Raw genomic sequence first — 14,658 nt, forward strand, 5'->3', positions numbered from 1 at the left:
GATAACCTGGAAGCCGATTTCTGTTGGAAGTTGTGTCACTGTACATCTGTTTTCAATATACTTGTTCTGACCCTGACTATTGTGAGGCCTTGGGGCAAGTAACTGTGTGTGTCACACACACACACACACACACACACAATCCTACCTGCACTGATCATCAAAAGCATGGTCAAATAAAAATGGTTTTAGAATGCTTCAGAAACAGGCTTGATTGGAGTAGGTCTCCATCAAATGGCAGTTGCATAGGTGCTGAGTTCAGAGTCAACAATTTTAAAGTGATTTAAAGGTGGCACTATAGCATAACAGTTTCCCATGGAGGGGGAGGACTAGGAATGTGGCTGGCGTACTCCCTCCGCCCTTCACCCGCACTACAGTTTGCCGTTATGACATCTGAAAAAGCAAACTAGTGGTTTGACCAAACCCTCCCAACCAAGACAGCAAGATTCAAGCGCAAACAGCAAATTGTGGTTTCACAAACCAAGAAGTGCATGCAAGGGAGAGAGGAAGTGCAGGGCACCACTTTCCCAGTCCTCCAAACCGTGGTTTGGAAGGTGGGAAAATCTATCATCTGAATGTAGCTGCTAACTCTGAGATAGCCCCAGTAGCTCTGGTTCCCAATGCAGAACATCCAAATGGTGCCATCTGTGGTGATAAAAACATAACATAAATAATATATGTGTTTTCCTTGAACCATACCCCAAAATTTGCTGCCTAAAGCTGCTTCCTTTGTCTTGCCTAATTATAGGGCTGGCCAGGCATCAGTTTCTTTCATTTCACTACCATCTCTTGTCAAACAAATTCTGCAGGGATTTGAAACACCGCAAAAGCCTCCACAACCTGTTTGATCGGAGACCACTGTACAATTGGAGGTGGGCGATGTTCATGCAAGCAGTGACTTTTGCAGCAGTATCCCATATTTAATTCTCTGGAGAAAGAAAAAATGGCTTCAACTTGACATTGGAGATTTATGTTTGGCTAATCTGGCATCTTTTTATTTGATGAAAAGCAGAAGTAGGGGGAAGGCAGAATTTTAAAATGGGCCATGGTGGTTGGTAAAAGGTTCATCCTAATACATGCACCCCATGCCATTTCCCCACCTTAAATTGCTCCTCCTCAAGCTGCTGCTAGTTGTAGAGGTGAAAAAGACAGTTCAACACAGTACAATCTGCACAATCCCATGCAAGTGCTACCTGTCCGTAGAAAACAAAAAGCACGTAAGAGAGAAATGTTCCAGGTTTGCCATCTCCCAGAGGAGCTACTTTTCTATGTGTAGAGAGTTTTGGAGGTTGTTTTTGTTTGTTTGTTTTTTGTTTTTGTTTTTTTGTTTTTGCAATCTTCTCCCTACAGCCTTGTGTTATGTGAAAATTCAATCTTTTTCAAAGCTTCTGATGTCACATGCAATGCAATCCTTTAGATTTTACAAAACCCCAATTTTATTTCAGCTGCTTGAAATTGAATTAAGCCAATACTGACAAGTATTTGCTTCTGTTTTCTGTGCTGTTGACTTCACTGGCTGTATTTCTTATTCCCCCCCCCCTTAGGAGTCTGTCATGATTGTTGTCTTTGGTTTGGAGTTTATCATGCGCATCTGGTCTGCTGGCTGCTGTTGTCGGTACCGTGGATGGCAGGGAAGGCTGAGATTCGCAAGGAAACCATTCTGTGTAATAGGTAAGTTTTTTAACCATGGCTAACCTTGTTATGAACTACAGCATTGTCACAGAAGGGCAGGACTGCATTGGCTATTATTTTAATTCAGATCCTAGATTACATTTGGCTATGCCTTTGATGGGTACATGGATTGTCCATAATTACCAATAGAAAAGAAAAAGATATTGCTCTGGAATTAATATATGCATCTGGTCAACTAGATTATGGTGGCCTGCAGGTATACCTGGAAGAAGCAGGTTATCTGGTCACATCTCAGCCTGGTTTCAGGCACAATTTTAGCGCCAAAACAGTCTTGGTCACCCTGATCAATGGCTTTGATCAGAGACAGGGGAATGCAACTCTATTGGTTTCCCATGATCTCTTAATGATGGCATAGGGAACCTTCATTCTGCAGGCCTAACTTAACCCAGCATTTGTTTTATTCAACAAAATTTATATACCACTTGACTGGAATAAAGCGTCTGTTTACAAGAAATATTTGGCCTATGAGGTCGTTCCCCCCCAAACCGCACCCACCTGCTCTGCATCTGACATCACGTTGGTCTTCAGCTTATGGGTTGGGACCCACTAGCAGGACACAGCCTGATCCAAGGTGAGTCACAGCAGGAACAGTACCACCCTACCAATATATGATAAAAGAAATGGGCTCCCAAATGTAAAAGTAGGTCCTGCTTTAAAGTGTGCTCCTGGTTGTGCATTGGCAAGAGAGGATTGCTGAACTGGCACAAAGAGCAAACCACCTGGGATCAGTGTTTCCATGGGGGTCTCCAGTGTGCAGCCAATTCCAGCAGAAAGTGGAGCTTGAAGTCAGCACCTTTTAGCTGATAGGCATGGACTTCCACACTCTGGGATTGGCCATGCTACGAAGTTCCCCATAGGCAACTCCGAAGCCAGCTGACCCTTGAAGGAGCTTGCAAAGAGCCAAGGAGAGCTCTTGTAAAGTCCTTTGTCCCTTGCAAAGAGCCCTCCCTACTCAGTGCTTTGAAGCAGTGCACCAAAGCAAGGCACACGACTTTGTTTTTAGCCTCGCCTAGCCATAGAGCGAATATTTCAGAATCAAATGTCCCAGGAAACATGAATGTCATGCAAGAGAGATTAATTCAAGGAGATTAATTCATGTTTGTTCAGTTTACGCAGATCAGTTTCCTCCTCTGGCTTGGGGACTTTTCAGGGGCAAAATACTCCCCATCAGACTATATACCATATGTCACACCAGCATTAGGTCTGGGAGGAAAAAAATGAGAAAGTGGCATCTAAGGAATTAATAGTATCTATGGTGATGCCTGCTCTCAGGGTAGTAAACAACATTTGGACAATTTCAGAACTTTTGACATTGAAGTTTTGGCAAAATAAAAAGCTAAAGCAAAAACATTTGATTTTTTTATATATATAGTGTGATATGATTTTTTTATCATATACACATCAGGGACATATACATCAACATTTATTAAAGCCTTTCCTCAGATTATGGAAAAGAGACTAAGTACTGTAATATTATGATGAAGTATTCAGAAAATCCCCAAGTTGCAGTGGATCTTCCATATATGCTTACCTACACATAAAGAAGAAAGGTATGTTAAATGCATTAGCTTCTGTTGGTAATTACAAGGTGTAACTCTATTTTGTTGTTGTTTCTACATTTTTGAAATAAAACATTAAAAAAAAAAATCCCTGTTCGCCCAGGCATTTGGTGATTGAAGGATATTGTTCCTGGCAATTTTTAAGTTATTAGTTGTGAGGATACTTGGTTTGCCTTTAACTGGGCTTTTTTCTCTTATTTCTTCATTGTTTGCTGCCAAGGGCTTCATTGGGAGGAATGTTATTTTTTATCTAAATATTATTAATATTAATAGTTGCCATTACTGATGTCATAGATAGCACATGAAATTGTATATAATTTCATTTCCACAAGCAGCCTGTGAGTAGCCCAAGTATTTGTGACTTCTTGGTTCATTGGCTTTAAATTCCAGATTTTACCAGGGAAATGGAATCTCTCTATCAGCACTCTTGGTCGCATTGGTTCTCATTTGGCTTTAATCTTCATAGAACATAGGGAGCTGCCTTATACCAATTCAAACTACCCAGTGCAATATTCATGATCCATATACCTCAGTCTTCATTATCTATCTAGCTCAGTACTGTTGGCGATGATAGGCAGCAGCTCTCCAGGGTTTCAGACAGGAGGTCTTCCCAGCCCTACCTAGAGACGTCAGGTATTGAACCTGGGATCTTTTGCATCTGAAGCATGTGTTCTATCATTGAGCTGAGGACCTTGCCCCATGAATTGCTCTGTTCCTGGAATGGGAAGGGAAGCAATTTTCCGTGATCCCCTCCCACGGTAAATCTACCAAAGAATAAAATAAGATAAAATAAGGATTAAGGGATTTTCTCAGTATGGTGGAGGGTGTGTACTACATCTCATTAGTGTAGTCGTGGTGGAAATGCTCTGGGAGGGGGGTGCAAAAATGGGGGGATCAAGGAGGGTCAGTTGTTGGGAGGGAGTGAGAAATGGGGTGTGTTATGATCTCTGATCAAACAGGTTTTTGAAACATTTCCTGTAAAACCTGTGAACAGATAGAACAGTGGGGTGAGCAGGCACACTATAGGCAATGATGCCTCCATTATAATCACTTTGGAAAATAAAATGATGATCTGCCTTTACAATCAACCTCAGAGTTTCTTTCCCTTGCCATATTTTCTGATGCAAAATGCTGCTATCAACGTGTTTTCTGCATTTGAGAACAGGGAGAGAAATTGGCAATTCTGCTGAAAGAGATAGTTAAGTCTGCACCTTTGATTGTACCCCAATTATAATTTATAGGTAAGGAACCATGATTTTGAAATACCATGTGTACTTTATGAGCCTTTTTTATTCCATTTTTTGCTCAAGTCTGAATTTTTTGGCTAGTGTTCTGAACTGTTACTAGTTACTGTAAGAAGGCAGAGCCATAACCATTCGATTTCTGGGTAGTCCCACTAAATTTAGCAAAATTATTCTGGAGTAAATGTTTTGTTGATTTGCACACTTAGGCCACAATCCAACTAAGAGCAGCATATGTATAAGTGCATCAATTTCACTCATGCTGAATTGCTGCCTACTTCCTTCCTTGGCGATTTACAGTCTTCCACGTTATATCTCTCTCACTTAGTAGCTGGTGTGCAATCGCAGAGGGTTCAGTCCAGAAATCCATGAGCAGAATTAGCCACTAGATGACAGATAGCCCCTTTAATAAGGCGGCCTTCCATGAACAGAAGGACTTCTTGTATCTGTGCAAAGGCTGATCCAAAGTGGAATGCTAAGATTGGGGAGTCATGGGCTTAATTCATATTGCTAGAGATTTGGGGTAAACCCTAGAAATGAATAAATGCCAGGATTTGGGGTTCTTTGTGATACGCAGGGAGACTATAAACTGCAAGGAGATTCCTGGGCTGGCTGAGGGAAGAGCAGAGCTGTTAGCATTGCAATAGCCATTGAGGGTTGTAACGGATTAGCCCCAGGATGGAAGATTTATTACACCCTGGATTACAAAGAGTTAATCCACCTCCAGCTTAACTGACAGCGCATCTTTAGGAGGCGGGACGGTGGCCCGGTTTAAAAAGGAGGGAATAACCGTTTTGGCAGTTGGAAGAGTGGGAGGGTGGTGACGAAGATGGTGGGGCCAGGATAGTGGTGGTTTAGGTTAGGCTTAGGATAACTTGAAGTTAAAGTCTGACAGAGTTAATGTATAAATGTAACTAAGCTTGTAAACTTATGCATCGTTAACAAAAGAAAAACCAATGTTCTCAATAAAATAAAATTCATCTTCTTTTTGTGCCAAAGAGTATCGTCTTGGCTTTTCCAGCAGCGTATTAAAACTCAAAGAGGTGGAGACTCAGAAAAGGGCAAAACTTACCTAAGGAAAAGGGGATAGTTTGTGTCCTAGAGTCACACAGGAAGGGCAGTATGGTGAAAACCTAGAGTGCCACAAGTTTGCCAGGGTGATATGGCAGACTGATACAGTGAGGATCTGAGTTGAGGGAGTCCCTGTTCTGTAGGCAAGAGGTTGTTCATTCAAATAGCTCTGAGTGTTTGTGAGATCAGGCCACGAAAGCTGGAATTAGACTCTCTTTACTGAGAAGCCCAGAATTGAGGGGTTTATTTTAAGACGTAAGGAATTGAGTGGGGATTGCTTTACCCCTGTACCCTTTAGTCTCATAATCTATTGGCAACGTTGGCGAGGGGGTTCGTCGCAAGGGTCTTCAACAACTCCTTGTCCCAGGTGTGACCAGAGATTGGAGATCTGGAAGGTTGCCAGGGTAACTTCTCTGGGGGAGGGCTCTGGCTTCTGAGAAGAAGAAAGGGAAGATCCATCTGGGCAAGAGTGAAGGAAGGACTTCTGCAATGCTCTGGGCCATGCTGTAAGATCCGGACCCCCTCCAAGCAGACTGAGGGTATAAATAGGTGAATAAACCCTATTTCTTAAAGCACCCCAGTCTCCACTGTGTCTTCTACTCTCAAAAGGGACACAGACCTCGTGTGGGTGCCTGAGATCCCATGCACTTTTGCCACGGCTTGGCAGAGAGAGGGACAAGCGCTGGGCTTTTGTAACACTGGTGTCAGAAGTGGGATCTGGGTTTCCTGGAGAGAAGGCCTAGAAGTCGAAAATGGAGGAAGAAATAACAGCAGTCCTTGAGCAGTTGAAGCTGATGCATGAGCACCAAAGGCAACAACGGGAGCGGATGCGAGAGGACTATGAGCAGCAGGTGCAGCCGCTGAAAGTGTGGGGGAGAAGTCTCCAGGGAGATCAAAACGTGACTCCATGCCAGGAGACGGCGGTGGAAGAAAAAGATACCAAGCTGGCTGGAGCTGAAGAGGGGCTGCTGATTGATATCTCTCTTACTCTCGGGGGGCAAGTGGTGGTGGAAGAGAGCGCCCCAAGAAGCTGCTTCTGATTGACCCCTGGGAACCAGCTGTAGAGGATGGCGAAGAGGATGAGAAAATGGAGGTGCCGGAGAACTTGCAAGGGGAACTGCTAATTGATCTTTCTACTTCCTGGGTGCCTGTTGTGGAAAAAGAGGTGCAGGAGGAGAAGGGCTGGCTGCCTGAGTTGCTATTGATGTTGCCTGGCAAGCTCTTGGGGTCAGTATCTCTCAGCCTAACCTTCCTCAACCACTCCTAGTTGTTCTTGGAGGCAGCTGGGGGAATGCAGATATACTAAAATAGATTAAATAGGAACATGCCTGACACAGACAAGGCTACAAATGAGCCTTTCTCTTACCTTGCTCATGCCAATGCTAAATTAATTGAAATATTAATTTCTAATTAAAAGCATGATACATGATACAGTTTTGAGTGTCAGGCTTTGTTTAAGCAAGTGTAGTACCCCCCTTTAAATAATTGTGTGAATTTAAAGTCCTCTCTACTGACAGAATTGTTGTAGCTAATTAGAAAATTCCATTAGAGGTTATGTGTATATGGGAAAGGTGGTTCTCTGCCCCCTGCCCCCCACCCTTTCTTCTTTATACCTCACTAGATAATTGTTACCTTTTCAGGTCACAACATAGCTGCCAAGTTCTCCCTTTTTTAAGGGAAATTCCCTTATGCTGAATAGGCTTCCTCGTGAGAAAAGGGAAAACTTGGCAGCTATGGATCACAATAGATGAACTTATAAGTTTGAGCAGCAGCCTTCATGCATTTATAAGCAGAATGGCACAAGAGAACTCTTCTTAAAAGCTTATGATTATGATGCTGGGTGCTTTATTTTAACATGGGCGTTTTAACCACGTTCTCAACTTTTTGCTATCATCCCCTGCTTGCACCACCTGATATTAAAATAGCTGGCACGTCTGCTGCTAATATTATTATGCCTTTCAATTGGTTGCATTTGTGGTCAAGCGCAAATTTCCTAGGTCAGCTGCTATAGTAAACAGGTGGGGAGATCAAGGTGGACACGGGTGGCTTATATGATAGTACGACAACAAAGCACCACTGAAGGGGGGGAACTGGATGCCCTTGGGAGGTTGAGGCACAGTGGGTTTGTTCCTGGGGCTGAGTTTACAACTGTTAAGTGGTAGCAGCACCAGCCATGATGCTAGTGCCCCACTGAGTGATGCTATCTAGTGCACATCAACAAACACATCGTACCTTTAGTCTGCTATGTAGTAAAGCTCTTTAGTAAGAGTCTCAGGTTCCAGGTCCCGTCCCCCCAAACCCTATGTACCAGTGCCTTACAGTGGACTTAAGCAGCCCACCAGTAAACTACTACAGATGTTGTTGCTGTCTGCAGATTTCTTGCAGAGGGTACATTCAGAGGGTCTTTTTTCCCCACTCACTCTCTCTCCTGCATTCCTTATTAAGTCCACCAGAGTTTGGTATTTTCAACCCAAGCCAGTACTTCTGTTTAGCGAATTAGTCTGCATGGCAGCTCTGCTTGCTCCTATGCTAAAGGCATGCATCATTGCACATTAATCTGTTTTGTAAGCTACTGGCAAGCTATTCTTTAATCCTTCAGGTGTGTGTTTTACCTCTGATCTGTAGAGACCTGCAAGCCCTCACCAGAACTAATTCAGTTCTGGGCCGTACCTTCAGGACAAGAGGGCATTTGAGAACCATCCAGCATACCAATCATGTCAGTATGAAGCTGGGGAAATCATCCTACTGTAGGAGGATCCAGCTGTGAGGTTCTTGGGGCTGTTCCTTCCCTGCCTTCTGTTCCTTCCTTCTTACTGACTGTTGAGTCATGTTGTGGGTTTCTTGTTTTTGAAAGAAATGCGTTATCTTTCCTGAATTGTGACAAGCGATTATTCTTTATTCCATTCCTTTAATGCTTCCCAAATGTAATTAAAGCAACAACAGCAACTTCAGCTTGTGAGAACAATCCACCAAGACTACCCCCTGTGCAGTTGCGCAATTGAAACAGATTTGAAGTGGGCAAGAGAAGAATGTAAGCAGGTCTGATGCTCTCACCAACACGGGGCTGTTCAAGATGATCCAAGATGTTTTGGTGCTTGAGTCAGAAACTCAAAATTCTGTTCCCCAGTTGCAAGCACAGAATAATAAACTACATCATTGGCCATTTTAATTACCCCATTTATACCTCAAAATCTGCTTCCTCACACTGCCTAGAGGTACGGGCCAGCCAGGTGAAAGGGGTGCAAATGTTTCAGATGCTGTTGTTATTTTTCCAGCCAAGAATTCCTAAATCAAGAGTAAGGGCGCAATCCAGGCTCTGGCCAGGCTTAATGGGACTGCCACGCTGCTCCCACCAGGGCAGAATGTAGTGGGCAGCCAAAAATGCTGTGGATTTGCTTTGGCAATTGGGCTCAATGCCGTCATGTGATGGCAGCAGGGCCAGCTCAGCATTCAGTGGATACTGGCCTGGCTCAGCCCCTCTTTGACCCTTGAATACCCATTTCAGGGATTTCCATAGGCTGTTGATAGTGAGGACCCTGCCAATGGTACTCTCACTCGCACATTCGGCAGGCAAAATGGGGAGTTCCACACTAGCTGAGTGGTGCTGGCATCTCTCTCTGGGTGGGAGTCAGCATGGGTGATAAGAGGGACATTTCTGCCCAACCGAACTCTATGCAGTCCAGCAAAAAGGGGGTTTGGACTGTAGTGATTAGTAGTTCAAATCTGGAAAGAATTTGTAGTATGTCCCCAAGCCAGAGGAGGAGACTGAGCTGCATAAACTGAGCAAACATGAATTAGGGCTTATCCACATTTTCCTCCGCTCTTTCCAGGCAAGGACTGCACTTTAAAACTCTGTGTCCTAGCACCTTTTTCTTTTTGGAACTTTCCTTGCAAAAATCCTGCTCTTTGGCGCCCAATCAGAGCAGAGCAAGTGTCAATCCACGGGAAACCCGAATTGACGATTGCTCCGATTGAGCAATAAAGAATGAGTTATTGTGGGGGGAACTGGAGGTGGGGATGATGACAAAAACCCAAAAAGCTCAAACACAGAGCTTTAAAGCAGGACCTGTGCCTGGACAGAGTGGTGCAAAAGGTAAATGTGGATAAGCCCTCTGTTTCCTCAAAGAAAATCTCTATTGCATTTTGTTTCGGTTTCATGGGACATTTACATCTGAAATGTTTGCCCTATGACTCAGTCAAGGCTGAAAAATACTGAATTGTATACATTTCCTGGGGCAGGAACCCCCCCCCCAATAATTTAAGTCCTTTATACTTATATTTACTCAGAAATAATAACTGGGTGGTGTTCCAACTAAATTGTTGCACTAGCACAAGGATTAGCGTCAGCTCAAGGGGATTTCCCTCTCTCTTGCATGCGCCGCAAGCCATCTCCAAATCTGCTCTGGAAGGTTGGGAGAACCTCCAGAAGAGATTTAGGGGGTGATGGGAGAGGAGAGGGGAAGAACATTCCCTCACAAGGAGAAATCCTTGGGCTGATTGAACATTCTCCTGAGGGCTACTTTCAAAACAACCACTTGCATTCTCGGTTTTTAACCTCTTCTGTGTGTGTACATTTTAAAAATGATCAATTAAGGTAAATGTCTTTGAGTGGTTGCTAATAGCTGGAAAAAGGCAGATAATTTTTTGAGATGAATGAATACAAGGAAGCCCCTTGTTCAGTTTAGGACTGGATTCTTAACCTAGTCTTGTGTACAGTATTTTGAATAGTTGTTTTTAATGGGTTTCACTGATGATTTTATCGTTTTATTGTGTTTGTAAACCATATTGAAGGGTTTTCTTTTTACAATCAATCAGTATATAATTTTTATGAAATAAATGAATTATGTTTAATTTTAAAAAAAAATACATGGGGAAACTAGGATAGGGAAACATTATTCTATCTTGCTTTTTGTGAAAAGGACTGCAACCAGTGCTTTTTTTCTGGGGGTACTCTAGGGTACGCAGTGCCTTTCCCCCCAAATGTTAAAAGTGTGGCATTTACTGTAACAATTTCATGGTGAGTACCGACACTTTTTTATCTAAAAAAAAGAAAAAGCACTGACTGTAACAATAAAATTCCAAGGGGGCAGCATCAAATCTGTTTGTATTTTGAGCCAACACATTCAGTCCAGAGAAGTATACTTGTGCTTCACTTTTCTGCTTCCAATTCCTTGCAGTCCTCAACTTCTGTGTTTGAGATATGAAAGATATATGTTCCACCCCAAGGTCACTACATTCACAAATAGCACTCGATAGCGAGCGTCAAGAAATAGAAAATTGACCATCTGAGCTGCTGGCCACACAGTGAGTTCTGCCAAGAAATACTCTGGGAATTTCTCCTTAAATTCCTTCCAGCTGGCTGCCACGGTGTGACCTTGAAGTAGTCCCATTGTCATGAAATACCAGCACCCGAAGAATGGAGCAAAAAGCTGATCTATTGTTACCTTGATGATGACAACTTTGATGTGTCCAAGTCCTTTTCTCGGGGTTAGTTTGTCTACCAAGGTGTACCAGTAATGTAGGGGCGGTCCCATGGTACATCCCGTTATAAACATGTGAGATGCACGCTCAAGATCCCACTTCCGTTTGGGATTTTGCCTTCGTTCCAAAGACTGCTGAACTATATCTGCAAGTCCCAGCAAGAAACCGCTACTCACTGTATTGGTAATGATAAGGTTCCGCCCTCCAAACAGTGGAGCATAGAAACGGGCCATCGCGGCTAGCTGTTGTATAATACGGGCCCGCATCTTCCTCTCTTTCTCCTCTGAAAGAAATGCATGCAGATCCGGTAACTATGTTGAGAGCATTTTTCCTGAACTTTCAGCCTGCCTTTCCCAGACTGAAGGTATTCTTTTTCAGGGATGGTTGCATTGTGCTTTTAGGAGGATTATTTCATTGTGAGGACCTGAGGAAGAATAATGTTACAGCAGGCATGTATGATGTGTCACAGGAAATACATCATAGTATTCTAGTGAAGAATTTTACTTTTGTGCTTTATTATGATGTCATGGCTGATCTTCAGCATCTTGCACACACGTAGCAGGAAAAGAAATTGCATCAACTGAACAGGTACAAGTAAATATAGCTGTTTCTTACGTCACTTAAGATGAGCAATCCAAAGAAAGCAAACTTTTACTTTGCTTACATCCTTTTTATTTCAACAGAACGTAAATGCACTTTATCTTAATTGGCCCCTTGACTGATGACCCTGAATAGGATACCTATAAAGTAGTTGCTTTTCCACTAAAGAAAGCGTACAAAACAACTTACAAGCAAAAACAAACAAAATAACCTTCAGCTTTCATTATGAAGACCTATACAAAAGAAATCATAGAAAAGTTTTTATAGTTTCAAATTCGATATAATAGCATACCATTAAATAACTTGGAAAATAGCTAGGAAAGGTTTTCAGAAGTCCCTGGCTATTTCAGGTGAAAAAATGTTTTCACTCTTTTCCCTGACCACTTGGTTGCTGCTGCTTCTTCTGCTTTGTACAGTCATTTGTGCTTGTGTAACCCCTCTCTACCCACCTCCACACACCCCAAAAAAGAGAAGTAGCCCAGTGGGCCTTAGGTGATATTACCTTCATAAAGGAGTGGCTCTCACTTTCAGTTCTGGAGGAGGATTAGAATGTACATACAGTAAAATGCCTTCCTTCAAATGCAAAATAAGCAGAGCCATTTACGGTTTTAAAGAAAATAACCTTTGGCATCCTGGGGACAGACAGACAATGGAGGAGTGCAACTTTGGGGGTGAGGTCAAGCTGCTGGAAGGTTGCAGCTGCTGCTGTAGAGACCGATGCGGAAGAGACAAGTTTTGTTGCAGCTGGTGCAGATGAAGGCGTACAGTTGTGCTTCTGCAGATGCTCCATGGTGTTTCTTCTCTCTGCACTCCTCCCAGCAGTCATTTTGCCTCTGGTCCCTGCTATGGATACGCAGCCTGTCTGTCTGTCTGTCTCCAGGCACCGCTGTTGTCCGCAAGGGATTCCCGCATGGCAAGGTTGCTGTTGCCAGCCTTCATGTCACATCTGCAGACCTCTTTATAGGACAGAGTTGGTCTGCCAACAGGCCTGGTACCTGAAGCCATCTCACTATAGAGCATGTTCTTGGGAATCTGGCCGTCTTCCATTCTGTGGGCATGACCAAGCCAGCATAAAGAGTGTGGACATGCTGGGAATGTGGGCTTGGGAGAACATGCATTTGTTTGAAATTCTGCCCTGCCACGTGCAGCAAAGTGAATTGGGCTTGGAAGGCGTTTGGAAAATAGAAGAGCCGAAGCTGATAGAAGGGCTACAGAATTCCTTTGCTAGCTAGAGCTTTCAAGAATTAAAGAGCAAGGGTGGGGCCTGGCAGACAAATCTGGGATTTAGTCTATTATACATAGGTAAGAATAACATTCATTATTCTAACTACTCTTTGTCTCCTGCCACGCCTATGTTTGCTTCTGGCTGTGCTCTGCATTGGGATGTGGCCACAAAGGCATGCATCCCTCAGGCAGAAAATGGTTTCCCATCCAGTTATATGTAACATGTTGCAGCAATGCAGGTGGGAAATGACCTATTCGTGGATGTTTCCTATCCCACATAACGTAAAATACTCATGAGTCTATTCTGAGTATGGCTTTGTTGATATCATCCTGTGTGTATTTTTGTAAATATGTACCTGAAAATGCATGTAGTGTTTGGTTGGTATAAGCATATATTTCACTATTTTAATATCAGAATAAGAGATACAACTGAGGCAGTTAAGTACTGTATATTCCTGCGTATAAGACTACTTTTTAACCCAGGAAAATCTTCTCAAAAGTTGGGGGTCGTCTTATACGCTCAGTTGTCTTATACGCCGGAATATGCTGTATTTTGTTGGGCCAGCTTGCTACAGCATAGGAGTATGCAATCCTTTGAGTCACTAACACTCAGAGGTGTTTATCACAGTGCTTAACCTGGGGAGAATATTATCTCCTGTCCTCCTTTTTTCTCTCTGTCAGGACAGGTGATGGAAAAGCATGAGGGAGTGGGGAGAGGAAGATTTACCTTACTTTGTCAGGCTGCCTCCTTGCAACAGCAGGACTGAGGTTGACTTTAGGGGAACTTGCTTTAAGGGATTTTTTTAAAGTGTTAGGGCAGCCCCAAGAATTCACCCATCTTCTCAACACCCAAGTAGATCCATCTACCTGGGGGAAAGGTTTTTTTGCACTCAGTGGGACTTACTTCTGAGTAGAAGTGTCTAAGCTTGTTGTCAGTAAGTACCACAGGCTGGATTTGCCTGTGTGAATGAGCCAAAGGGGTGGCAGTTGAACTCAGCAACTGAAAGTGAAAAAGGGACCTGGCTGGAACTCAGCTTCCAAAACATTCCCAGTCCTCACAGTGTCTGGGCATGCTCATTGCCACTGCCTCAGATTTGCTGAGCTACTCCAGTTTGCCTTCCCATAAATATGCCTTCTTGCAAGCCTTTGAATTCCATCTGGCAGGATGGGGACTTGCTATATTTTAAAGCAGAGGTGGGTGTCAGGGGGACTCCCTACAGAGAGCCTCCCTCCATCATCCTGACCAGCACTTCGCCCAGCGAGAGCGGTAGCAGAGGGTCAGGCGGGGGGGGGGAATGAAGGGGGAAGCGGAATGGAGGGAAGGCTCAGTGAGGTATCAGAGCCCCTGCACTGCCCAAGCCAACTAGTGGATGAAGGAAGGCTCAGCGATGTATCAGAGCACCAGCACCGCACTAGCCCACAGCTGGAGGAGGGAGCACAGCCGCTTCTGGCGCCCGAATTGAGGCAAGCGCCCAAACGTAGGGTGAGAAGGCGGCGTTTTGGGGTGCCCAAGCTATTATGTTGGCCCCGAAGCAGACAGGCGCCATTGCCAGATTCTGCGAGTGACTAGGAGGTCATGTTTTCTGCTATCTCTGCACTGTAAATAGTATGCACAATAAAATCCTTAAAAGACAGAACGGACTGGAGTGTCTTTACTCGGGAGTAGCCGCAACAACCCCCTGACAGTGGGGAACCTCAGGCCTGGGTGCTGAATGTGGCCCCCAGACCTCTCTATCTGGCCCCAGGCCACATCCCTCATTAGCCCTGCTTCATACCTCAAGTGTTTTTGTCTG

General features: G+C 43.9%; 2 protein-coding genes across 2 annotated transcripts in view; one reads left to right on the top strand and one right to left on the bottom strand.

Moving 5' to 3' along the window:
* KCNQ5 (potassium voltage-gated channel subfamily Q member 5) overlaps positions 1–14,658 on the top strand; it is a 274,517-nt gene that overhangs the window by 208,694 nt on the left and 51,165 nt on the right. Inside the window, exon 3 of the mRNA XM_035109615.2 lies at positions 1,542–1,668. Coding sequence (XP_034965506.1) covers positions 1,542–1,668 — 127 coding nt within the window. The remainder of the gene's footprint in view (positions 1–1,541; positions 1,669–14,658) is intronic.
* LOC132591850 (mpv17-like protein 2) lies at positions 10,741–11,274 on the bottom strand. Its single transcript, XM_060272256.1, has one exon. It carries the CDS (start codon positions 11,272–11,274, stop codon positions 10,741–10,743), a length of 534 nt encoding a protein of 177 aa, XP_060128239.1.

This window comes from Zootoca vivipara, chromosome 3, assembly GCF_963506605.1.
Source record: "Zootoca vivipara chromosome 3, rZooViv1.1, whole genome shotgun sequence".
In the NCBI taxonomy this organism is placed as follows: domain Eukaryota; kingdom Metazoa; phylum Chordata; class Lepidosauria; order Squamata; family Lacertidae; genus Zootoca; species Zootoca vivipara.

Excerpts from the sequence above, each read along its gene's own strand:
- LOC132591850 (XM_060272256.1), bottom strand. The coding sequence starts at position 11,274 with ATGGCCCGTTTCTATGCTCCACTGTTTGGAGGGCGGAACCTTATCATT.